The sequence below is a fragment of the Phyllostomus hastatus genome, unplaced genomic scaffold (genome assembly GCF_019186645.2).
Source record: "Phyllostomus hastatus isolate PE091 unplaced genomic scaffold, TTU_PhHast_1.1 phas_contig_1162, whole genome shotgun sequence".
Lineage (NCBI taxonomy): Eukaryota > Metazoa > Chordata > Mammalia > Chiroptera > Phyllostomidae > Phyllostomus > Phyllostomus hastatus.
The window spans coordinates 13,413,002-13,436,748 of record NW_025333537.1 but is presented as its reverse complement, the minus strand read 5'-3'; the positions used below and the strand labels follow the sequence as shown (position 1 = coordinate 13,436,748).

Sequence of the window (23,747 nt, the reverse complement as noted above, 5' to 3'; positions counted from 1 at the left end):
GGGCGTGCGACCGCACCGGAAACTGGGGTGTGCACTTAGACTCCTGAGTCTCAGCAGTCCGTTTCTGCTTTCTCCTGCAGACCAGCAGCTGACTTGTCAGGCGGTGGGTCTTGCTGGACGCCAGTGTTCTCCGGTTGGTCATCGCTCTGGCCCCTGCTGGCCCCACACGCGGTGGTCCCGTGGCTCCTCACCTGCCGCTCTGCCCAGGTTCGGCCCCTCCCTGCTCCCGCGCCTGGGTCTAGGCACCCCGTAAACGGAGCACCTCTCCGCTGCCTGGCCTGCCCCCTCCCAGCAAGGTGCGTGGGCCGTGCTCATGCGACGCCATGCCCCCCGCCCCCTGCATGATCCCCAGAGCAGCCATCTCTGTGTCCCCACATCCCTCCACTGGCAGGAGGAGCACCCCCGTCGGTGGCATCCCCATGGCACCCTGCGGAGGAGGGAGGTGGCTGTCGGGGCTCCCACACGCACCCGCAGACACACAGCACAGAGCCGACCCCTGAGCACCTGCTTATCCGAGTGGCCTGGTGAAACTCAAGCTGGGCCTGCACTTGCTGCGCCCAGGGTCGCTTTCTCCAGAAAACAAACCAACAGCTTCCCGGGACCCTGGCCGGGCGTGTGCGGCACACGCCGGGAGCGGGGGTGACTCACCGTCAAGGCTCCCGGCGCCACGGGCGAGGCGAGGCGCTTGTTGATGGACTGGAAGGTGGCGGCGGGGACGCCGGCGATGGTGTTCACGATCACGTTGCCGCTCACCGTGCCTGTGGGGAGAGGGCCTGTGAGGCGGGCGCCGCGCGGGCCGAGCCCCTGCCGCACGTCTCTGACTCTCACCTGCTGGCATGCTGGTCCCGGTGACGGACGTCTTAATGGCTCCCGCCTGCTGAAGAGAACAGCCACCTGAAGACCGGGTCGAGCTCGCACGCACGGAGAACCCCCGAGGATGAACCCCCAACTCACGAGCATCGAACCCAGGCTCCTGGCCACCCAGCTGCAGGAGCTCTGGAGGGCAGCGCTGGCAGAGGGGGGAAGACACCCCCCCACCCAGGGAAAGGCAGGGCCTCGCCACCCTCACCAGCAGGAAGGTCTCCTGCTCTGGACGCTGTGGGAAGCTCAACGGGCCTCGAGGGGCAGGAGGGCCAGCTCACCAGGACGGCGGCGCTGCCCACGGTCGTGATTGCGGGCGACGCCTTCGGTGGGGGCTGCGCGGGCTGTGCCGGGGGCTGCACCTGGGCAGGTGGCTGCACGGCGGGAGGCCCTGAGGGCTGCTGGCTGCCTGCTGCAGGGGGCTGGGGCAGGGGCGGCGGGGGCTGCTGGGGCGGCGGCGGCTGTGGCTGTGGTGGGGGCGGCGGGGGCTGCGCCACGGGCGGCTGCTGCGCCTTCTGCTGGTCGGCCAGCGCCTGCAGGGCAGGAGGGAGAGGAGCGTAAAGCAGCTGAGGCGGCAGCTCCCGTGGCAGCTGCCCCGGGCCTGCCCGGGCCGTGCACCTTCTTCTCTTTGGCGATGCGCTCTGCGCGGAGAGATGCGACCTGGATCGGAGGCAGGGGCTTGTCGTAGTTGATCCCGCTGGAAGGCAGAAGTTGTCAGAGGTTAACAGGCAAGTTCTCAAGTGGAGAGACACTCTCCAAACCCAGAGCCCCCGTGGTCCCAGCTGGGTGCTGGCGGCAGCCCCGGGTCAGCCCAGAGGTGGGGGCACCGGGCACATCAGCCCGGGAGGAAGCCAGCTGCCTCGGCCACCCCGCCCCGGGCCCCGCTCCCCTTCAGGCCTGTCTGGGGACAGACGCCCCGGGCCCTGGGCTGCGCAAACACCGCCCCGGCCTCCAGGTCCAGAGCCAGCCAGTGAACCCCAGGGTGCGGCCCCCGCAGGGCCCTGCTCCCGCTCCAGCGACTCCTGCGGCCTCCCCACACCTGTCACCTACGAGCTCCTCGATCCGAAGCACACCCCCCCCAGACTGGGGGTGTTTTCATGGAAGAGCCAACAAACGTCTGCCGGACTGGGGGGGGGGGAGGGGCATAGAGCCCCCCTGCCCTCCCCTGTTGGTGCGCCCTCCGCCCCACGGCAGCTGGGGCGGCGCCCTGCACACCCTCCGCCTGCACTATGCGTGGGGCTCGTCGGGCGTGAGAGAAGGCCGCAGCACCGTCACCCCAAGGCGCGAGAGGTGTGTCGCGAAGATAGAACCTACCTTTCTGCCAGCACGGAGGCGTGCTTGGGGTTCTTCTGGAAGGGGTTCATGCCAAGCCTGCGGCACGGAACGGGGACAGCGGTTACCGCGTGAGGAGGACACGCGGACGGCAGCGGGGAGACGCGCCCCGCGGGGCCCGGCGGAGGGGGGGGGCGCGGGGAGGGCGGGGCCTACAGGGGTTTGATGGGCGGGCTCCTCTTGCCGGCGGTCATCTTCATCAGGTCGAAGTGGCTCGTGTACAGCTGGGTGTGCGTGGCGTTCTCGTCCTGGGCGTAGATCTGCCCCGTGCGCAGAGGGCGGTTGTTCTTGCTCTGAAACAGAGCGGGCGGCCCACGGTGACCCTGGGCTGGGGCGCCCTGACCTGGAGGCAGCGCCCGAGGCTCTGTGGTCAAAGCCCTCCTTCCTGAGACCTGGCGTGGACAGCACAGCAGCGGCCTCTGCCGCCCACCGACGCCGGTCCTCGGTCTGTGCCGGGCCTTTCCGCGCATCGCTGAGGGAGCCTCTGACCGCCCGGGGACACAGAGCCCACCTTCCCCGGGGAGAGAGAGCCGGGGGCCAAGCGCCTGAGGCCGCAGACGAGGGACACAGCCAGTGCCTTCACCAGCAGCCTGACCTTCCCCGCTGGCCTCTGTCTGTCCACAGCAGCCTGGCGAAGGGACAGATGTTCCTGAGGTCAGACTTTCCGTGGGGGCTCTGGCGTCGCTTGGGCCTGGTGACGCTGCCCCCCAAGTCCCACAGCCCCACCAAGCACCTGCCTGCCCCCCAGGCGCCTCAGCAGCCCACAGAGCTCAGGACCACTCCCCCTGCCATGCGAAGGGCTGGCTGGTGACCCTGTTGGGGTCGGGCTCCTGAGCTCTTGGTCCTGGTCATTTCCAAACTGGAGTGCAACGTGGGTGGAGACAGAGCTTCCAGAGGGAGAGCCCGAGTCGGGGAGGGCTGCAGGGGCGCTGCCGTCCACGCTGAGGGAAGGCCCTCGGTGGAGGAGAGGCGCAACCACAGAATGCATGGGCAAGGGTGGCCTGCCTGCCGTGGGACACGCCCTGCCGCGTTGGGGGCGGGGGGGGGGAGGGCGGGGGAATGGGGAGGACGGTGCCGACGGCTAGGCCCGGACCCAGCCCCGGACGACAGCACAGCCCCAGCGGCAGACTGTCCGGACCCGCCCGGCTGCAAGGCGCTCCCTCGCCGGTGTGCGCCAGCGGGGACCTCTTGCGTCCCTCCCGCCGGCACCGCCGGCACCGCCCTCCCCACCGCCTCCACCGCGAGTGCCTCCGGGGCGTCCCCGAGGGCGGCAGCCTCTCCGCAAAGACCCAAGGGAAGGGCGCAGGAGAGGGCCCCCCTCACCACCAGACGGCGCTTCCCGGAGGCTCCCTGACTCGGCCACGCCTCACACACGGTGTTTTCTTCCGTTCCACCCCAGGGCGGTGACGGGAGGTCAACGTTCAAGTCAGAGCCACCGTGAGAGACGCTCCCAAACGTGCCAGAGTCCCGTGGCCCCGGGGAGGCTCCGGGAGGCTGTCCGGGGAAAGCTTGCCTGTCGTGTCTAGACACAAACCCCACACGCCTCGTTTTGAGAGAACCGTTTTCCGAAAAACCGCAGCTGAGCTGACGCGAAGGCTGGCTGCGGGAGTGAGTGGTTAGACACTGTCACAGCCCAGAAGCGCGGGCAGACGTCCCTTTGCAGGGACGAGCCCCGCACTCCCTCCAGACACGGCACCGGGCGAGAGCGGCACTCAGACGCTGGCACGGAGCCGCGACGCTGTCCGAGAAGCAAGACGGCAAGTGGGAGGAGGCCGACCGGCTCGAGGGGGGAGGAAGGCGCCGGGGCGCTGGCCTGCAGCCCCACAGAGCCGACACTGCGGCCTCCGGCTGACGGACAGTACGGAGCTGCCGCCCCGGGTCAGCAGTGCCCGTGACACGCGCAGCTGGTCAGGGCCAGAGTGTGCAGAGCGCACTGAACCGGCGAACCGGCGCAGCGGCAGATGCCCAAGAAAGCTGGCGCTTTTCTTCACATGGGCTGACGGCACAAAGCCGCGCTCTCCTGGCCCACGGGGGGGGGGGGCCACGGCGGGGGGGCAGTGCGCTCTCAGCCACCGGACGGTGTTCAGCGGCAGAGCCGCACGGGTGCTCCGTGTCGCGCAAGCCTCCGGCAGTGGGAAGGGCAGCCTGCACCCGAAGGGGCCGTGGCAGCCGCGCCTCGGGTCCCACGCCAGGCCAGGCCAGGCCAGGACAGGCCTCGCCCCGCCGCGCCTCCGGCGGCCCTGCGAGGGGAGGGCCCTGGGCGTGCACTCACCTTCCCCTCCTCCCGGGGGATGAGCACGCTCTCGTAGCGGCTGCGGCACTGCTTGGAGGAGCGGTAGATGCGGCTGCAGGAGTTGACAACGTCGCTGACCAGGTCCCAGTTGGGCGTGTGGGCCGGGGACACGACCGTCAGGTTCAGGGGCAGCTCCAGCAGCTGCTTCACGGCCTGGAGGACCAAGGTCGGGCCGGGGTCGGCACGCCGAGCAGCAGCACCAGGCTCCCCCCGGGGCCAGGGGGACGAGGAGGGCGGGGGCGCACGTGGGCGGGGGCGCCCTGGGGAGCAGGCCCACCTGCAGCAGCGCCCAGTCCTCGCTGATGAGCCACTCGGGGTTGTCGGGCCCCGACTCGGCGGCCGGCTTGGCGAAGGTGGGCAGCGGCTTGGCGAAGGGTGCCTGCTGCTTCAGCAGCAGGTTCTTCTTCTGCTCCTTCCCCTCCCGGCGCATCCTCAGCAGCCCCGGCGTTGCGCGGTCGAACAGGGACCGCGGGGGCACCACGGCCTCCCCGTGGCGCTGCTTCTTCTTCCTGCCTGCGGCTGCACCGAGAGGCCGGCTCAGTCGGCGGCGGTCCCCAGAGCACCCCGCCCGCCTCAGGGCGCCCAGGCCCTGGACACCCCGGCGGGCCACCACAAGCCGCCCTGCTTGCACCGCGGAGACCGGTCCCGCCGGCCCCTGAACACACGACGCCCAGGCACCGGGGTGTGGGCGGCAGCGCCCACCTGAGGGGTCCGTCCTGTGCCGCCGGCGCTCCTTCCTCACGTACACGGGGGGCAGCTTGGCCTCGGGGATGGGCGTGGTCTCGTACATGAGACACATGACCGAGTCGATGTAGATGTCGTTGTCATCCTGGGGCGGCGTGGGCGGGGTCCAGAGCTGCACGGACACGGGAGAGCGTGAGCCCTGCGCCTCGGGGAAGGCGGCCGGCGCCGCAGGGGACGGGGACCACAAGGAGCGGCACTCACCGGCATGACTTCCGTCTGCCCGTCGGCACCCTCGTAAACATACTCCTGCGGGAGACAGGGGAGAGCTCTCAGTCGACGGCCGGCCTGTGTCACTCCGCGGGTGGCCCTCGCCGCTCTGCGAGCTGAGGGCCGGGGGCCTCCCGCCCCGCCCCGCCCCACCAGGGGAAGGCCGCGCGGAACCGGAACACCGGGCAGCGGCTCCCTGCGGGCACGAGCCGGTGCCGCCGCGTGGGGCCCCGGGGCGGGTGCGCACCGCGTTGTAGGCATCCTCCCGGGTGTAGGTGAGCAGCTGCTCCTGCTCCAGCTCCCGGAGCGCCCTGGCCTCCTGCTCCCGCAGTGCCCGCAGGTTCTGGGCCTCCCAGGCGCTCACTGCGGTCAGCACGGCGTCCTGCCGGGGGACACAGGCCCGGACGCGGCCCTCAGCACCATCCCCACCGGGCACACGTCTGCCCGACCCGCGTGTCTCACTCGGGCAGGGACCCTCCCGTCCCCGCCACAGCTCCCCTCTGAGCTGTTCCTCCTCGTTTTCCAGAACTTCTCCTGTGCCCGTCACGGAGCCCCCGTCAAGCACCACGATGCTCTGGAACCCTCGACACCGCCCACGCAGGCTGCCCTGAGACTTCGCTGTTGGCGAGCTCCCTCGCTGGAGGCTGGGGCTTGCCCTCAAAGACCAGGTGGGCTGCACCCCTCCAGAGCTGATGCTGCAGAGGCCAAGGGCCCCCGGCCGCTGGCAGGAAGGTGGCCTCACCTCACTGGTCCTCTCCTTTCCGTGGTCAATAGCAGTGTGGAATAGTTCCAGGTAGTTCAAGGCATACTTTTCAATTGGGGTAAGCTGTTTCAAAATGTAAGTTTGGACACAGTTAGCTGTAAGTTAATAAGAGTCAGAAGTCCCTTACAAGTCCCACCTACACTTCAGTCAAAAAAGTGGCTGCTCTTGGCCCAAGTAAATTAAGGGATGGTTCACGAAAGGAACAGGTTTTTGAAACACGGACTGGCGAGGAAGAGCCTGTGGGGAGAAGCGACGGGAGAGGACGCCCACCTGCTCCATGAAGTCCGCCAGCTCCTCCAGCTGCGAGGGCTCCTGGCCCCGGGGGCTGCCGGGGCCCGGCGAGGCGGGCGTCTCCCCCGCAGGCTCCTGCGCGTCCCCCTCCAGGCTCTCGATGCTCTTCAGGGCCTGCGGGGCGACGGGCGCGGGCTGGGTGCTCCGGGGGGCTTTCCGCCTCGGAGCCCAGGGGTTTCGGCAGAGCCACGCCCCGGGAAGCCGGCCGGCCGCCCACCCTGTCTGCTGAGGCCCCAGGGCGACACGCTCGCGCCTCGGGAGCCCCTCACACGTGGGCCCGGGCAGGGAGGGCACCGCGAGTGGACGTGAGACTCGGCCCCGTGCTGGACGGGGAGGAGCCACAGGCACAGGGCTGACACACACGGCAAAGCCCCTGCGTCCACCGCAGAGCGAGGCGGGAGCCCCCTCTCACAGCCACGCCCACCGCCGCCTGCGGGCCCTGACGGGGGCACCAGCCCGCCACGGTGCGAGAGACACGGGCCCACCCACGGCATCCAAGCAGCTGACACCAAGCGCACAGAACCTGGGACAGGGGACGACAGGTGCGCCCCCGCGGGTCGGGAAATGCAGACCAGAGGACACACCACCGGGCGCCCGTCCCAACAGCCGGGGCACACGCCTCACGGTGTGGCAGGTGCGGGACACTCTCACGTCGGGTGGCCACACCCTCCAAACGGGGGTCAATACGGGTGTCAATCAAGACACGGGCCGCCTCCTTCCAGGGCGATCTGGCCGACCTGCCCAGTTTAAACTACAGCACTGCTCCCCACGCACAAACACCATCTCCAGACAAGCCGCACAGGCGACCCTGAAGAATGAAACAGGGACACCGAGAAAAAGACAAAGGGGATGTGGCGCGGACCCAGGGTGAGCGCCTCTCAAGCAGAACACGGGGGCGTGGACCACGCGATCGAGATGCCCGCCGTGCAGCCGAGAACTCCCACGCGGAGCAAGACAGTGCGGAGAGGCACACCGTAGCCTGGGGGAGACTTCACGTGGGTCCGAGAAAGGCCTTGCGTCCGGGACACACGGAGAGACGCACCGGCCAGAACCCAGGACGAGGGCACGGGCAGACGGGGCGCACGCTCGCTGACCGGGACCACACGCGGGGGAGAGCACCGCGCAGAAACGAGCCCCGCCCCACGCCTGCGCTGCCGGCAGGGCGGGCGGCATAGCCAGCTCAGAAACGGGTGGACCTGTGTGGGGACACCGGCTCCCCGAGGACCGGGGGCCTCGCCCCAGGGCACCCTGGTGGGAGCGCAACGTTTCCCTGCCAACGGCCCAGACCAGTGGCCGCAGGAGCGCGACTGGCGAGACCAGGAGTCGCCGTGCAGGACAGCAGGCAGACCCCGGAGAGCAGCCCGGCCCGGGGAGCAGAGACGCTGCGGGGGAGGGACACGGCCCACAGGACGCCCCCGCGGGAGCCGGAGACACCCAGGCGGCCTCGTGAGGGTCTGTGCAGACTCATCTGTCAGCACAAATCCTGGAAGCCTTTACCACACGCCTTGATCACGTCTCAGCAACAGAGCAGCCAGTGTTTGGAGATGGAAGAGGAGGCGGCGAACGCTCCTCAGCACAGGCCCAGCCGCCAGGAGGATGGGGCGGGGGAGGGCGGACAGGGAGGAGCCAGCAGGGAGGGCAAGTGGGGGGGGCGGGACCCCGCCAGTGCCCACCTCTATGAAGGGCCGAGCGATTTTGGGGGCGATGGTCTCCGACACGGACGGCTCCTGGGAGAGGACGACAAACTCCTCGGCTTTCACCGGGAAGCCGGCGTCGTCCATGGGGGAGTACACCTCGAACAGCTCCTGGATGGTGCGCTGCGCACGGAGACCCCAGTGATGGCCGGAAGCACCCGCACGGCCTCCCGCCCGGCCTGAGCGCGGGAGCTCGTGCCCCCGGGGGGAGTGTCTGGGGGAGTGTCCCAGGGGAAAGCCCCTGCAGGCCCGCCCGCGAGGGTACCTGAGTCAGGAAGGCCATGGAGTAGTCGTTCCCCTGAGCAGCCACCTCCCGGATCAGGTCCTTGGTCCCGTTCTTCAGGAGCTTCTCCTCGATGGAGTTGCCGCTCACGAGCCTGCGACCCGACCGCACACCCGCACGGACAGCTGAGCCGCGGGGCGCGGGCAGCCCAGCGCGGCAGAGACCGCCTGGAGCAGCGCCTCCTGGGCGGGCGCCACGAGGCCTCCGAAGCGCCTGAACGCAGAGCTGCCGCGTGCTCCGCGCGGCCCCTCCTTCGAGAGGCGGCCGAAGGCCCCGCAGCCCGCCGGGCCCGCCTCCCACACAGCCCGCGGCAGGTCCCCGGAGCCCCCTCGGCCTGCCGTCCGGCCCTCCCCCCGGAACCACCCCACCCTGGACTCGGCTCCAGCTCCTGCCCTCGGCGGCAGGAAGCTGGCAGCACCGCACCGCGTGCTCCTCTGCACACGCGTGCACGCCCCGCGCGGCCGCACCTGTACACGTGCACGTCCTTGCGCCTCCCGATCCGGTCGCACCACTGCTGGGCCCGGGCGTCCAGCACAGGGTTCAGGTCGTGGTCGTAGAACACCACCGCGTCGGCCTCCACCAGGCCCGCGCCGGGGGCGCGGCTGCGCGTGGACAGCAGGGCGCAGAACACCCGCCTGCCTCGGTTGAAGCTCCGCATCAGCTCCTGCGGCGACGGCCGGGGTCAGGGCTGCCGGCGCTCGCGGGCACCCCCCGCGCGAGGCGCAGCCCGGCCTGGGCCTCAGATCCCGGCTCTCCTCCACCGCGCCCGCACCCGCGCCCGCGCCCCAGCCCGCACGACTCCAGCCCCGGCCGGGCGCGTCCTCGCTCGAGGAGGCCGCTGGCCCCGGGGCGGCACTCTGTCAGCTCAGTCCGAGGGCCCCCCAGGAAAGCAGTGTCCCCTGGGGGGGGAATCTGTGCTCTTTCATGTCCCCCCGGGCAATGCCAGGGCACTTTACAGCAAAAGGCCCTGGAGTAAGGCTGAGGGAGCAGGGCATGAGCCTGGGGGGGGGGGCCGCGCCCTCTCGGGCCGCAGCGGGGCGGCCCCACTGCGTGCGTCGCTCACGGGCACGTCTCCTCGTCCGTCTGTGCGGCCCCAGGCGAACAACCCCCCTGCTCCCAGGAACCCTGCCTGCAGCGTGCTCCTCCACTCCCCAGGGCGGAGGCCCCCTCCGCACCCCTCGGTGCGCAGGCGGCGCGGGGGCTCGCAAGCTGCTGTGCCGCAGAGCGCGGTGAGGGCCCCGCGGCGCCCACCGGTGGCTCGCCTTCCGCTCTCGGGAATGTGCCGCCACCCTGCTCGCCTCGCCCCGGGCGCTGAGGTCTCCTCGGGTCCTGGCCCAGCCCCGGGCCCGAGAGCCCGAGGGCAGCTCATTCTCCCCTCTGCTCTGGGCACAGGCCTCACCCCGCCCTCGCCCCACCCAGGTGTCCCGCGCCCCAGGGACCAACGGTGCACGCCAGCCTGGGGGAGGGCTGGTGGTGTCAGAGGCAGGGGGCCCTCCAGCAGGCTGCACGAGCGTGCGCCCAGCTGCAGCCAGTCGGAGGCCTGGCGCCGGCTACGCGGACAGGGGACAGGAGCCCAGACTTCCCCGGGCACAGAGTCCGCTGCGAAGGAGGCGGCTGCGTTTCCTGTCTCGCCCGGCCAGCCCTGTCGCGTGGCGAGTGAGTGCCGGCAGTGGTGACTCTGCGGCCCCGGGCCGGCGGTGCCCATCTCGAGGGAAGTGACTCATGAAAAAGAAGTCTCAGCCCTGCTGGCGCGGCTCAGTGGACTGAGCGCGGGCCTGGGAACCAGAGGGCGGCCGGTTCCATTCCCAGTCAGGGCACAGGCCTGGGTTGTGGGCGGGTCCCCAGTAGGGGGCACATGAGAGGCAACCACCCATGGATGTTTCTCTCTTTCTCCCTCCCTTCCCTTCTGTCTAAAAATAAATAAAATCTTTTCAAAAAGAAGCATCGAGGGACGGAGCTGAGACTCGCACACTCGAGTCCGCAGACACAGAGGCGTGCGCTCCCCCTTCCGCTCCCCCTTCCACGCAGGAGGCGGTGGCCATGCCAGTCCACGCGGCCCGAGGGTCAGGCCGGACTCCGGGGGCGAGGCAGACGTCCCCTTACCTGGCGCTGCTCGCTGTTGGCGTTCTCGTCGATCCGCACGTAGGTGAGGTAGTGGGAGTTCAGGAACACCTCCAAGATGTCCAGCATGAGCACCATCTGGGACAGGATCAGCACGCGACGCCCCTCTGACTTCAGCTTCTGCAGCAGGATCGCGAGGGCCTCCAGCTTGCCTGCGGGGGAGCGGCACCGAGCGTCTCACCGCCCCGCGCCACGGGCTCGCCGCGGGGGCCCGCGCCCGGCGCCCCCCCCCCCGTACCTGAGTCACGCTGCACCAGCCTCAGCTCGGGGAACCGCAGCGAGCGCAGCGCCGTCGCCTGCCGCAGCTGCTGGGCGTAGGGCGCCGCCTGCTCCCGCAGACGGTGCCTGAAGATCCGCATTCTGTGGCTGTAGAGGGGGGGCGGCCGCGCCACCCATAACGACGGGGGGGCGGCCACCACCGGCGGGATCACGCACGCCACCCTGGGAAACAAGCAGGCTCGTCACCTGTGGCGCCCTGGCGTCTGCCCCGTGGAGCCCCTCGGAGGGTCGGGGTCGCTGTGGGGGACGGGCCTGTTGGCCCCCTCCCTGTCGCAGCAACCACGGGGACAGGTCGGGGCAGCCCTGGCCCGCGAGGGCCGCCCGGGCAGACACACTGCCCGCTCCCTGTGAAGGACACGTCTCCCGGAGGGAGTTCTGGGACTGGGAGGGAGCTGGCCCGACACCCACCTCCTGGCCCCCGAACGGCCCCCTGCCCCCGGAAAGCCTTCGCCCTGGAAGTCGGCCCAGGCTGCGTCCCCGTGACTCGCTACCGACGGCACGCGAGCCGAGAGCCACCCGGCAGCCAGACACAGGTGGGCGAGACCCAAGGGCTGGACAGACAGAGAGCTCTTCCGTGTGTGGGGAGAGACAGGCAGACTCAGGGCTGTCTGGTGCCAGCTCTTCCCAACGTGGTGCAGACGCCCAGCACAGCCCCAGCCAGGCTCCCAGCAGCCGTTGCGTGGGCACTGACAAGCTGCTTCTAACGTCGACTCCGAGGCAAAGGGGCGGGACAGCCACACGCGCTGCAGGAGAACGGAGTTTGAGGACCGGCGTCCCCTGACTCCACGGCCCCGACCACGAGGACACGGGGGCCGGGACACAGCGGCACTCATGGAGGACGAGCAGGCCCGCGGACAGAGCAGGGAGCTCGGAAACGGACCCGCCTGGTCACAGTCCGCTGACCCTCGGCAGAGGCGCCCGACGGACGCTACGACGGAGAAAGAGTCTTCTCAGCCAGCGGTGCTGGAACTGGACATCACGTGCAAACCACGGGTCCTCACGCAGACCCTGCACCGTCCCACACACTGACTCCCGGGGGTCCCAGGCCTAAACAGAAACCGCACAAGGATGGAGCCACCGGACAGTAACACCCGAGAAAGCTGGATGACCCTGGGCTGGGCGGCGACCTTTCAGATACAACGCCAAAGACACAGTCCGTGAAAGAGAGAATCGATGAGCTGGACTTCATTAAGATTAAAAGCTTCTGTTTTGCAAAGGTTGCTGTCAAGAGAATGAGAACAGAAGCCACAGGCGGAGGCAGAACATTTGCCAAGGCACATCCGGTAAAGGGCGGTTGTCCCGCGTGTGCGAAGAACCCGTAAGACCCGACAAGAGAACCACCTGATTAAAAAACGGCCCCAAGACCTTGACGGGCCGCTCTCCAGAAACGAGGTGCAGACGCAGAAGAGCCAGAGCACAGGTGCTCCCCCTCACGCCGTCGGGAGGCACAGAGTGAGCGACGAGACGCCAGTGCACACCTGTCCAAACGGCCGGGCGCCAGCTCGGGTGGCGCCAAGCGCGGGGAGGCTGGGGGGAGGCTGGGGAGCGGCCGGAGCCTCCCTCACCGCTGGAGGGAGCAGGCGGGCAGCTGCTCAGGAAGGTGGCCGGCTTGCCTCACGCAAACCCAAACACACTCTCACCACACGGTCCGGCAGGGACGCTCCTTGGGCGTTTATGCAAAGGAGCAGGAGACGCACGCCCGCACAAACACCCGCGCACACGTCTGGGGCGGCTCTGTGCCCAGCCGCCAGGACCTGGAGCCAGCGAGGCGTCCTCCAGCAGGCGGAGAGAGGTGAGCTGTGGCCCGCCCAGACCTCGGAGGGCCCCTCAGCTAACGAGAAGTGGGCTACGGAGGCACGAGACGATGAGGAGCCCCACCTGCACCTCCCGCAGGGAACGGAGCCCCTCTGAAAGGCTGCACGACCCCGGCCACCCACATGGCGCATTCCAGAAAAGGCCAAACGGTGGGAAGGGCGGAAGAGCAGGGGTTGCCGAGGTCGGGGAGGAGGGGCGGAGAGGCGAGCTCAGAGGCTCACCTGTCGATGACATCCTGGAGGGACTCGCGACACTGAGTCAGCGTCAGAGTCAGGTCCTTCTGGCCTTCTGAGGGGCACGCACGGACGCGTGTGGGCCCGGCCGCCGCCCCGCGCCTGTTCGCTGGGGCCCTGGGCCCCGGGGCCCGCCCTCTGCAGGCCAGGGAGCAGGCCCCCAGCAGGTCCGCGCCGTAGACGGGCGCCCGGAAGCAGCGCCGCTCGTTGACGGAGTAGATCTGGTCCAGCCGCTCTCTCAGCAGTCGGGTCTTCTCCTCCTGCGCCAGGCAGTGACGAAAACAGCCCGTGAGAAACAGCAGGCCCGTGGGCAGTCTGCCGGGGTCCTGAGGGTCCCTGGGCGGGCCCCGCTGGGCAGAGTGCACCCCCAGGCAGGGCCTGCTCCACAAGACCCAGGGGCAGGAAGCAGTGAGAAAGCACGAGCAGTGTCTCGAGACAGTGAGCGCCTCGCACGCCTGGGAGGTGGGCAGGAGAGCGTGACAATGTGTGGAAAGCGCAGCTGCATCTCACTGGGGAAGTGCTCTCAAGGGACGAGTCAGAGCACACGTGCGGGTGACCCACGACACGGGCGACAGCGTGGGGTGGGGGGTGGGGACGGGGGAGGAGGGCGGGGGGAGACGGGGACAACTGTGATGGATGACGACAGAAAACGGTCACGAGAAGGAAAAGCGATCCCAGACTGGCGGCCTGCAGAGGCCTCCTGCCGAGGTGTGCAGGGGGTTTCCTGAGCCGGGGGGCCCTGCTCGCACTGCCCGCACCTGGGTCGGCCCCCCGAGGGGCGAGGCTGGTTTGGAGGCCATCCCGGGTTCTCCCGCGGTCAGGGGGTGGACTGCCACTCGGCCGGGCACGCCGACTGCAAATCAAAACCACAGCTGGCAACGCGGCTTCGGCCCTCAGCCGCCCCACAGACCCGCCCCCCCCACGGCGGGCACTCGGGGTCAGCACCGCTTCCCACCAGTGCAGGTCTGGACGGGCACACTCAAGCTGGGACTGGTCAGCACCAGCAGCACGGCGCCCCTGCTCTCTGGCCACTCTGAGCCAAGGCACCGGTTCGCCTCTTCCCTGCGGCCAGTGCCCATGTGCACCCCACTCAGGGCCATCCTCATGGCCATCGGGCCTCAAGGGCCAGGGGTCAGCACTGCCCTCCAGGGCAGCACAGGGTGGCCTGGGGAGCAGCCAGGGCCATGCTGCCCGACAGACCTGTGCCCAGGGGCCAGCTCACAGCGGCCTGAGGCTGGAGGGCCCAGCAGAGGGGAGCCAGGGGGTTCGAGGAGGGGGTGACACCTGAGAACATGGGCCCCCCCAAGCTCCCACGCCTCCTTCCCCCTGGGGGAAGCCACAGAGGCCATCGTTAAATGGACTGTGGGAGACTGGCCAGCTCCTCGGCCCAGGAACAGCCGAAAGGCAGCCGTCCCGGCACGTGAGCCTGCACTGTGAACAGCTGGCTTCCGGCGGCACACAGCTGCTCGGCGCTGCCTGCCCTGTGTTCCGCACGCCCGCCTGGCACCGGGGAGGCCTGCGTCGTGGGGACTCCACAGACGGGCCCCCTGGGGTCCGGCACACCCGTGTCTTTGGAGCCGGCAAGCAGCGACACGCTTTCTGCCCTCTGCCTTTCTTAGGACGTCACACAGCTGGACGCACACTCAGCTCCCCGCATGACAGCAGGGCTGCGGGGGCGAGGCTGGAGCGTGCCCGGGGAGCTGGCCATGGACAGGGCAAGAGGCAGCACGGGCCAGGCCAGAGGGAGCAGGGCTACGGCCTGCCTCACTGCCTGCCCCGGGGGAAGTCCCAGCACCAAAACCAACACCTAAGGCGGGCAGAGGCTGGTGATGGCCAGTGACTCTGGGAGCGAGAGAGAAAGGGAACAAGCCAAGCTGCCGTGGTCGCAGCTGGACCTTCAGGCTCTGAGGCCCCCGGCCCCCCGCCCCCCGTTACCTTCTGGGCCCACGGAGCCGGGGGGAAGCACCGCAGCCGGTCTGACCCCTGCCCGGGGTACTCTACCTGGCGGGGTCACGGGGGCAGGGCCCGGGCCCCCGGCTGGGGGCTTGCTGCCCAGGGCGCCCAGGGCGCCTGCCTGGGGCACGGTCTGCATCACCACAGGGCCTGGGGGGCGCAGGTAGGGCTGCCCGGGCGCGGACACGATCTGGAGGACGCTGCCTGCAAGCACACGGGGGCCGGTGGCGTCTCAGGGGTGTGCCCCCCTCAGGGCAGAGGCAGACGAGGCCACCCCTCGAGAACGCGAAGCCAACTTTACCCCGACGCAGCGAAGCTCAGTTACTTGGAGAAAAGAGAAGACGCTGTATTCACAACGACTGCAACGCTAAGGAACAACGTCATTTTCCTCAGTGTCCAAAAGCAGCTGGTCTCTCCCTAGGAACTCCTGACGTCAGTGCGACGGGCACCCGCTCGGGCCCTGTCACGTCCCTGCGGGGCCCGAGTCACAGGCGGGAGGCCCCAGCGCCCAGACCACGCCCGTCAGCTGGGTGGGAAATCTCTAAAGTCTTGGTTTTCAGCCCAAATGCTGCAGCTCTGCTGGAGAAGCCGACCACTTCGACCTCTGGTGTGGGGTGTCTCCCCACCCCCCTGGCTCCGGAGGAGGCCCTCACAAGCTCCGGGAGCTGGAGAGCAGCGGGCACGGCAGCCCAGGCCTCACTCCTTCTCCCAGAGACCACGTGGGGCGGGGGGGGGCATGGCACTAAACCCACAGCCCAGACCCTCTGCTGCGGGCTTCCCGGGCCTGCCCTCTGCCGACGGGAACCCTGCAGCGACCTTCTACTCTACCCTGACCAGCGCTGGGAACGGCTCGCCCCATGCGCACTGCGGGGGGCGGGGCCGGGCAGCTGCTGCCGACACCACCCTTGAATCCAAGTCTGCAGCTGAAACGGACACAAATAACTGGACTGTGGCCACGTGGTCACCGGGGACCGATCTGAGTGTGCCACTCAAACTGCACCCCTTTTCTTCAGAGAGTGGCCGCTCCGTGGACTCACCACCCTCGGCCACGGGCCTGGAGGCTCTGCTCTCGAGTCACCTGAATGTGTGTAAGACCCCAGTTTCTCCCACGTAAACTGCCCGTCTGTTGGGTTTTTAGCACAAGTCACTGCACAGCAAAGTTAGAAAGTAGCAGATGATTCTGCTTTGATTTTGAGAACAGGGGACTCCTGTCAAAGGGCAAGGTTTTAGACATGACTGCACTCACTGAGCACGTGTGGAGGAGGGGCAGTCGGGTGACATGCACACCACCCCCCTGGTCCTCCCAGCACCCTCTGAGGTCAAGTTCACTGTGGCATTTACAGGGAGGCACCTGAACTGAAAGTCACCGCAGAGAGGAGCAGCCGGCACTGCCCGCTGTCCGAAGCGGCAAAAGGGCCCGTGGTGCGGGTCTCACCGGGACGAGGCGCGGGCGGCCTCTCACCTTGCAGCTGCAGGGGCTGGCCGGCCGTGAGCTGCCGCAGCTGGCTGTGCGACAAGGTGAACTTGTTTCCCTGGAACTGCAGCGTCACTGGGGTCTCCGGCTGGGCAACTCGACTCGGTGGTCCTGCAAGTGAAGCCAGCTGCGCTATTTTGACCACCTCGCCACCTGCGGGGACACAGAGGAAGGGAGGTAACACGCCTGTGGGAGACGTGCGGCGGTGTCGCCGACAGCTGTGCGTCCCGGAACGACCGTGGCGACGAGCGGCCAGAGGGACGTGGGTCACGTGCCGCTGACGCTTCCAGAACACAACCACTGTCGCGCGAGAGGAGGCCCACTCAGACTTGAGGGGTTAGCTTGCACAGTCACAGCTGGCAGAGATCTCAGACGTCGGACTGCAGCACGACTGACCGGACTACGCAGGGACACTGCCCTCTGCCCTCTGCCCTCCGCCCTCCGACCAGCGCGTGAGCAGCGGACATCGGGGTCGGCAGGAGTCTGTCTGGGGCACGCCCTGAAGACCCTGCATCAGCCTCTGCTCCGGAGAGCCCCCCCGCCCCCGTGCCCAGCGCATGTCCACTGGCTCGCGGGGTGCGCGGGGCCTGCCACGCCGGAGGTCGCGGGCAGACAGGGCAGCACCGCACCCCCAGCCTGCTCAGCGCCCGAGTCCGGGAGCACAGCGCTCGGACGCGGCTCTGAGACGTGGACACTCACACCGCCCGAGCCGGACCGCAGGGTCCCATCTGCAGGCTCACTGTCGGGAAGTGAGGGACTTCAGGTCGCTTAGAGCCTGTTTTTGAGAACTGAACTCCGACGGAGTCACGTGCATCTCAAAAAGGCTGTGTTCACAAAGGGTTAAAGACGTTTTACCCGGGGGTTGACAACTGAGCCCAGACGCTGCTCCCCGGAAACTCCATGCAAGAGTCATTAGTGGTGAGGTGCAGGAGACAGACCGCAAGCCGGAGAGGAGGAGGAGACCACCACTCGGGGCCCTTGCGCACAGAAACCGTGCACGCGGGCGGGAGACGGAAAAAGGGGACGCCAGGTCGGCACGCAGAGGGCGCCCGCTGCCTGCCCTCACGGTCTGTGCAGCGGCGAGGCCGTCAGGCTGCCGGCGCAGCTCCCGGGGCACAGCCGCGGAGGCCCACCCCAGGCAGGCGGCGCGTCCTGCAGTGAGTGACCCGGCAGAGACTGCCGTGGGCGACGGATGCGAGCCCAGAGAGCCCAGACGGCCAGCGTGAGCGTGGGGAGCCCTCGGGGCCCCGTGCCTCCCTCACCCTCTCCCGAGGCCTCCACACAGCCCGTCACGCCACACACGTGTGCGTGAGGCGGCACCTGAGACACGGTGCAGCCCGTGCCCTCAGCTCGGGCACTTTCCACAGCAGAACCAACAGGGTCCGAGTGAGATCTGGAAATACGCTAACCACACTGGCCACAACGAGAAGTTCTGCTGAAACAGCCAATGAGTGTGTGACGTTTTAGCCACCGACTCATCACGGAACGTCCCCACTGAGCAGCAAGGCGTCCCAGGTTTGAGCCTGGTAACGGCGAGAGGCACAGAGGAAGTCACGGTTTTCGGAAACTGAATGCTCACCCCCACGGCCGGCAAGGAGGTGCCCCGCCCCGGCCGTGCCCGCCCGCTCCCCGAGGGCCACGGCGCTGCTGGCCCGGAGCCCGGCCGGCGGAAAGGGGGCGCAGTCGTGAGCACACAGCGCGGAGTGTGAGCGCGGCGGAAGCAGAGCTGACGCACAGGGTTGGGAGAAAGGACAGAGCAAGGACAAGCCCTGGGCACGGGCCGTGGAGACTGAAGGCCAGAGAGGACAGCATGGCAAAGACAGCGCCCGGCACGGGGGACAGGAGTGGACAGCAAGGCCCTGGACACCGCTGGCCCGAGCACGGCTTCCTGGGGGAGAGGGGGCAGAAGCGCCCGGAGAGGCGAGGCCACTTACTAGGCAGGCGCGCCTGGGCCTGCGAGGTGAGCAGCAGCCCCTGAGGCAGCGTGCTCTGCCCGGCCGGGTGCGAGGGGGCCTGGGGCTGGGGCTGGGGCGGGCCCAGGGCGGAGGCCTGGGCAGCGGTCTGAGCCCGCAGTTTCGCAGGATGGGCCGGGCCGGGAGCTGCGCTGCAGGTCGGGGCGGCCTGGGGTCTCGGAGCGCCGGTGGGAGCCTGAGAGGTCTGCAACGGGGCTGCGGCCGCTGCAATCGACAAGGGCGGTTGGTGCAGAGCTGTTAGAGGGCCTGAGTCCACGCAGTCTCCAGACCCGGGTTGACTCAGGTCAACTTCAAAGACACAAAACAAACATTTCACGCTGTCCTCAAGCGAGAAGCTCTACCGAGGGGGTGGGGGCCAGCGGGGTCCCCGGTGTGAGACGGGCACCACTGTCTACCGCGGGCTACCTGTTTTCACGTGGCGCGACTCCGCAGACCGTGCGGCACACTCCGGCGGCCGACGGGCGTTAGACGTCAGCCGTGTGAACCGCGGCGCCCCCCGGAGCCCGTCCCGACCACGTGCCGGGTGCACACGGGGCTGCACCAGGAGCGCTCGCCCCGGGCGGCTCTGGACGGCCACCCGCTGCCAGGCACGCGGCCCCAGGGATGCGCCGACTGGCTGCAGCACTCCCTCGCCGCCCCGCTGCCACCCCGCCCGCCCTCCTCTTCCGCGGTGACGCGGTGACGGCAGAGCGGGGCGCAGCCCCGGACAGCAGCCTGGCCGGGAGCCCCGGAGCTGAGCCCCACGTGTGAGCGTGCCCGCCCCGGGAGCACCCTCACTGCCGCTCCAAGCCCGACTCCCTCAGAGTGCAGTGTCTCGCGTGGAAACCTGCTTTAAAGCAATTCTAAAAAGCCTCACGCTCGTCCAAGGGCTGCACGTGTCTCCTGGGTGAAGCCAGAGCGAGGCCCCACGTCAGAAGGGTGGGGGGGGCCCCTCCAAGGTGCGAGCACAGCCCCCTGCAAGACGTACCTTTGGAGTCTGGGTTCGCAGAGAATGTGGCAACCGGTGGCCGTCCTCGGACGTGGCCCTGTGGTGTGGCGGTGGCCGCAGCGGAGGTGGCTGTCCGGGGCGGGTGTGTGCTGGGGAAGGCCACCATGCGGCCCTCCGGCTTCTGGCCGTACGGCACAGGCTGAAACAACCTACGCGCGCGTGCGCGCAGGAAGACCCGGTGTCACTGCGGAGCAGGCCCGGGCTGCGGGGGCTGCCCCTCCAGATCCTGGGTAAGGTGGGCAGGGCCCCGGGTGGTGCCGAAGACACTCAGTCCCTAGAAACAGTGCCCCGCCCCTGTGTGGTGGGGGCGTGACTTGCACTCAGCAGAGTCCCCGTCCGCGTGGACTGGGAGATGGCATCGGACGGTGCCCACCAGCAGGGGTGCGGGGGGCGCAGGTCAACAGCACCGTCCGGTGACAAGGCAGCACGGGTGACAGGCAGAAAGGGCAGGAATGGTGGCAGCACTGCTCCCACCACAGAGGGCCACCCCGCAGGACAGCACCCCACCACAGCTGGCGCGGTGGTCGGGTTCTGTCTGTGTGGCCAGGGCTCACGGGGAACCCGCAGTGCAGGGCGCCGACCCACACGGCACTGCAGGCAGGGCCAGCTGGGGGCGGCCGCCCAAGGGCATGGCTGTCGCAGCTGCGCGTGCCCGGGGGCCGTGGGCCTGGCAGTGCGGGGCGGCCCAGTCCCCAGGGACGCTGTGCGCAGAGGCGGCCACAAGAAGGGCTGCCGGTCAGCAGAACGGGCCCTGTGTCTCCGAAACCCTTCCCTTCCCTCTTCCCCCTCGCCTCCCCCAGCCTACGCCTCTGCCCGTCTCCAGCCGCCAGACCGGCCCCTCCTAAGCCCCTCGGGCTGCGCCTGCGTCAGTTAGATAGGTCGCCTGCCACGTCGCAGCCTTGTGTCCTCGCAGGTGCTCCTCCTGCCGAGTCAGGGTGCAGCGCTCCGCCCGCCTCAGGCCCCGCACCGCCCTCACCCTGCTCCCTCCGCCCTGGCCCCGCCGATGGACAGCTAGCCGTGACAGCTGCCTGGCTGCCCGTCCCCACACAGAGCCTCCCTAGCCCCAGTGCTTCTCGGAGACGGTGACGGCCCCCCCGCGGGCGGGCGAGCGCAGAGGCCCCCACTTGCGCTCACATGAGGACGTCTGGGCGGCGGCAGGGGAAGCCGCTCCCCAGGCAGTGGCGAGCCGCCTTCCCACGGCCGGAGCCGGTGTCTCCAGGGAAACACTAGCCTGGTCCGGGGCCTCCCCCAGGACCCACCCACGGAGCCCACCGCCCAGGGCCGCCCGACAGGGAGCTGCCGGCGACGCCCCGCAGCCCTCACCTGCTGGGCCTCAGCCTGACGGCCGGCGGCCTGCCCGGCGGGGGCGGCGCGGTGAAGAGCTCCTCGATGAGTTTCCGTGTCACCTTCTTCCTGCACAGCCACTCGGCCTCGTGGCGAGTCATCTTGTCCTCGAGGCCGACGAGGTCGAACATCGAGAGGTCGGTCTCCTGAGCAGAGAGGGAAGAGGGAGCTACGCGAGGCAGCAGCGAGAGCCCGGGACGGAGAAGCCCCGGAGGCTCACAAACAGGGCGGCCGGGCCGCCTGCTGAGACGTGCTCCTGAGGCCCTCACCTACTGAGCCCGCTCTGGGGCTCAGCGTGCCTCGGCTTCCCCAGCTCTGAGACACAAACGACGGCACTCGGTCACCCGGAGTGGCCGTGGAAGTGGGGGAGGCAGCACCCAGAGGCCGGCGGGGCCGAGCGGGGAGAGGGCGGTCTGGGGGCACGGGGCTGCCCGGCCTCGTCCAGAGGAAGGGGCTGGGGAGGCCCCGGGGAGACTCGAGCGCTGGGGCGGGTGCAGGGGACGTGCCCCCGCCCACCCACACGTGCCGGCCGGAGGGAGAAGGCGCAGCGGGCACTGCGTCGGTCAGTCAGCGCACGGCCCCACGTCCAGGCCTCGGCGCGCGCCCGAAGAAACCCCCCCCCCCCCCCGAGTCCACGAGAAACCGGGCACGAGTGCCCGGGGCGGCGTGACAGCGGCGCGCACGTGGAAGCGACCCAAGCGTCTGGCCGCTGGGTGGACAAACCGGACGGGGGAGTGCCCGCGGGGCAACCACGCAGCCTTCAGAGAGGGGAGGCCCACCAGCACGTGAGGGGCCCTGGGGTGCTCACGCCGAGGGCACGAGCTGCCGGCCGCACCTGCGTGGACGTGCGACCGGCACGGAGCAGGGAGTCCGCCGAGAGGGCTGAGGGGAGAAGCCGCAGGGGGCACAGCGGGGGCAGCGAGCAGGCGTGCCGTTCCCCGGGGGGCGCCGTGCTCTCGGGCGCGGGGACGGCGGCACAGCCGTGGGCGTGCGGGGAGGTGGGCACGCCACACACCGCAGGGGGCCGTGTCCAGGGCGAGGGGTGACCTCAGACACAGTGAGACACGCAGCGCAGCTGGGAGGGGCCGGGCCTCCCACGCCACGCTGAGGGCAGCAGTCGGAGGCACCTGTGCTGTCCACAGCTGCGCTGTCCTGCAACCCTCAGAGGACCGTGTCCCCGTCTGAGCAGTGACCGCAGCGGTGGCAGCAGCAGGCTGGCCCACTCACAGTGCACCTGCCGTCCCTAGGCCCTCAGACCACTGCATACTCACAGGTCACACCCCCAAGGCCCCCGGGCAGGGGACGGGGGCGCGGGGGCTGCAGGGTCCCTGGCCCGTCCCTGACCTGAGCCCGCAGCAGCTCACCCCGGTCACCGAGCGGGCTCCTGGGCCCCAGGCCTTGGAGCCTGTGCCGCAGCACCGCCCGCCCGTGTGCCAAGCGGGCAGCTGCGCAGCTGCGACCAGTTCCCGCCGCACGCACGCTGCACCGTGCCGCGGAGTCCGGCCGCGCACCCCGGGCGAGGAAAGCTGGCCCTCGGTCAGCGCCAGACGTGGGCGCTGCGTCGACGGGAAGCACGCACAGCCGCTCAGCGCTGTCTGGCGTCGGGACCCCCGGAGCGGTGGGGACCGCGGGCCTGGGACCGGCCCCCCGCGAAGCTGCCCTCCCGGGGCCTCCTCACCTTCCAGGCGTCCCTGTCCAGCGCCTTCAGGACGAGGGAGGCGGAGCGGAGCTGCAGCGGCCCGGCGGCGAACGAGGACTGCGGGGGCCGGGGCTCCACCAGCCCGGGGTGGTTGCAGATGCGCTGCAGCCGCAGCAGGATGCTCAGCACGTCCACGAAGCGCCCGCCCTTCAGCGCCTCCTGGGTCCTGCCGCGGGAGACACGCGCGCTCAGCATCTGCTCCGTGCCCTGCGGCCCTGAGCCCCGCGCGGCCGCCGCCGCCTGCGCACCACCCCGGCGTGCCCGTCCCTGTCCCTGTCCCTGTCCCTGCGAGACAGGGCAGAGAGCCCGAGAGCCGGGGTGAGGGTCACAGCGGGCACAGCTCCCCAGCCCCCACCCGGACGGAAGGGGGCGTTCTCTAAAACCCTCGTCCGAGGACGTGCTCACTGATCTCAGAGACAGAGAGGGAGGAAGAAACGCTGGTCGGCTGCCCCCTCATACGCGTCCTGGCTGGGGACTGAACTTGCAACCTGGGCATGGGCTCCGGTCGGGGGCCAAACCCACACCTTTCGGCGTCCCGGATGACGCACCCACCGACTGCGCGCCAGACTGGGGCAAGGGGGCGTCCCACGCAGAGCAGGGATGAGTGCCGGCCCAGCGGGGACAGCTCGGGGTGGGGCCCCCGGCCAGGACAGGAAGAGCACGGCAGGGGCAGGCGTGAGCGCACCCTGCAGAGCGTCCCCTCATCCCTGCCTGGGGTGGGACGAGGCGCCCCCTCGCAGACCTGCGGGAGGGGGAGGGGCCGAGGCGCAGGCCAGAGGAGCTGCGGAGGGTGGAGCAGAGGCTGGCTCGCAGACTCGGGAGCAGAGGCCGTGCGTGGAGGGCAGGAGGAGGAGTGCAGGCAGTGACAGAGGAGAGGCCGGTGCTGGACAGAGGGGCCGGCGGGCGGCCCGAGGGCCCAGGGCCGAAGCAGGGCCCCAGACTCAGGGGCCTCTCCTGCAGGCACACAGGGGGTCCCGGAGCCAATGAGCGGGCGGCATCATTTCCCCAAGTGCGCAGCAGCCCCACGCCCCAGCACACCCCTGGGGAGTGAGGGTCCGGGCACCCTGGCGCCGGTCCCAACCGCTGCATGAGCCGCCGTCCTTGCCACCGAGACGACCCCTCACCGAGTGCCGTTAGGACCCGCTGAAACACGTGGCCGCGCCCAACTTGAAGAGTCCTGCCCTTTCCCTGCGCACACACCGGTGCGCACACACCGGTGCACACACGGGGGGGGGGGGGGTGTCTACGAGGCTCAGGAGGGACGTCTGCCCCGGGGAGACGCTGTCAGGGGAAGGACTAGGAGCGCGTACCGACGACAACACATGCTTCCACTCTGTTCTACCCTGAGGTTTCCCAAACTGACCCTACCAAACACTGAATCTACAGCGAAGCCATTCACG

The 23,747-nt window shown here is 69.6% G+C and overlaps 1 protein-coding gene and 1 non-coding gene across 14 annotated transcripts in view; both read right to left on the bottom strand.

Moving 5' to 3' along the window:
- EP400 (E1A binding protein p400) overlaps positions 1-23,747 on the bottom strand; it is a 77,103-nt gene that overhangs the window by 11,394 nt on the left and 41,962 nt on the right. For 7 of the 13 annotated variants that reach the window (XM_045844843.1, XM_045844864.1, XM_045844856.1 and 4 more), the window contains 26 exons: positions 22,327-22,513; positions 20,628-20,794; positions 19,284-19,453; positions 18,278-18,520; positions 16,332-16,496; positions 14,918-15,073; positions 13,675-13,769; positions 12,905-13,176; positions 10,828-11,030; positions 10,572-10,741; positions 8,936-9,132; positions 8,451-8,562; positions 8,165-8,308; positions 6,471-6,605; positions 6,180-6,263; positions 5,685-5,819; positions 5,432-5,476; positions 5,189-5,342; positions 4,764-5,005; positions 4,466-4,639; positions 2,350-2,486; positions 2,176-2,232; positions 1,480-1,558; positions 1,143-1,394; positions 829-877; positions 649-758 (listed from right to left, as the gene is read on the bottom strand). In XM_045844843.1, the coding sequence (XP_045700799.1) occupies positions 649-758; positions 829-877; positions 1,143-1,394; positions 1,480-1,558; positions 2,176-2,232; positions 2,350-2,486; positions 4,466-4,639; positions 4,764-5,005; positions 5,189-5,342; positions 5,432-5,476; positions 5,685-5,819; positions 6,180-6,263; positions 6,471-6,605; positions 8,165-8,308; positions 8,451-8,562; positions 8,936-9,132; positions 10,572-10,741; positions 10,828-11,030; positions 12,905-13,176; positions 13,675-13,769; positions 14,918-15,073; positions 16,332-16,496; positions 18,278-18,520; positions 19,284-19,453; positions 20,628-20,794; positions 22,327-22,513 (3,934 nt within the window). The remainder of the gene's footprint in view (positions 1-648; positions 759-828; positions 878-1,142; positions 1,395-1,479; positions 1,559-2,175; positions 2,233-2,349; positions 2,487-4,465; positions 4,640-4,763; positions 5,006-5,188; positions 5,343-5,431; positions 5,477-5,684; positions 5,820-6,179; positions 6,264-6,470; positions 6,606-8,164; positions 8,309-8,450; positions 8,563-8,935; positions 9,133-10,571; positions 10,742-10,827; positions 11,031-12,904; positions 13,177-13,674; positions 13,770-14,917; positions 15,074-16,331; positions 16,497-18,277; positions 18,521-19,283; positions 19,454-20,627; positions 20,795-22,326; positions 22,514-23,747) is intronic. The other 6 variants (XM_045844848.1, XM_045844940.1, XM_045844886.1 and 3 more) reach the window with 3 other exon arrangements.
- Positions 9,325-9,455, bottom strand: LOC123823774. The gene has a single exon (XR_006786592.1). It is a non-coding gene; the product is annotated as a small nucleolar RNA SNORA49 (small nucleolar RNA).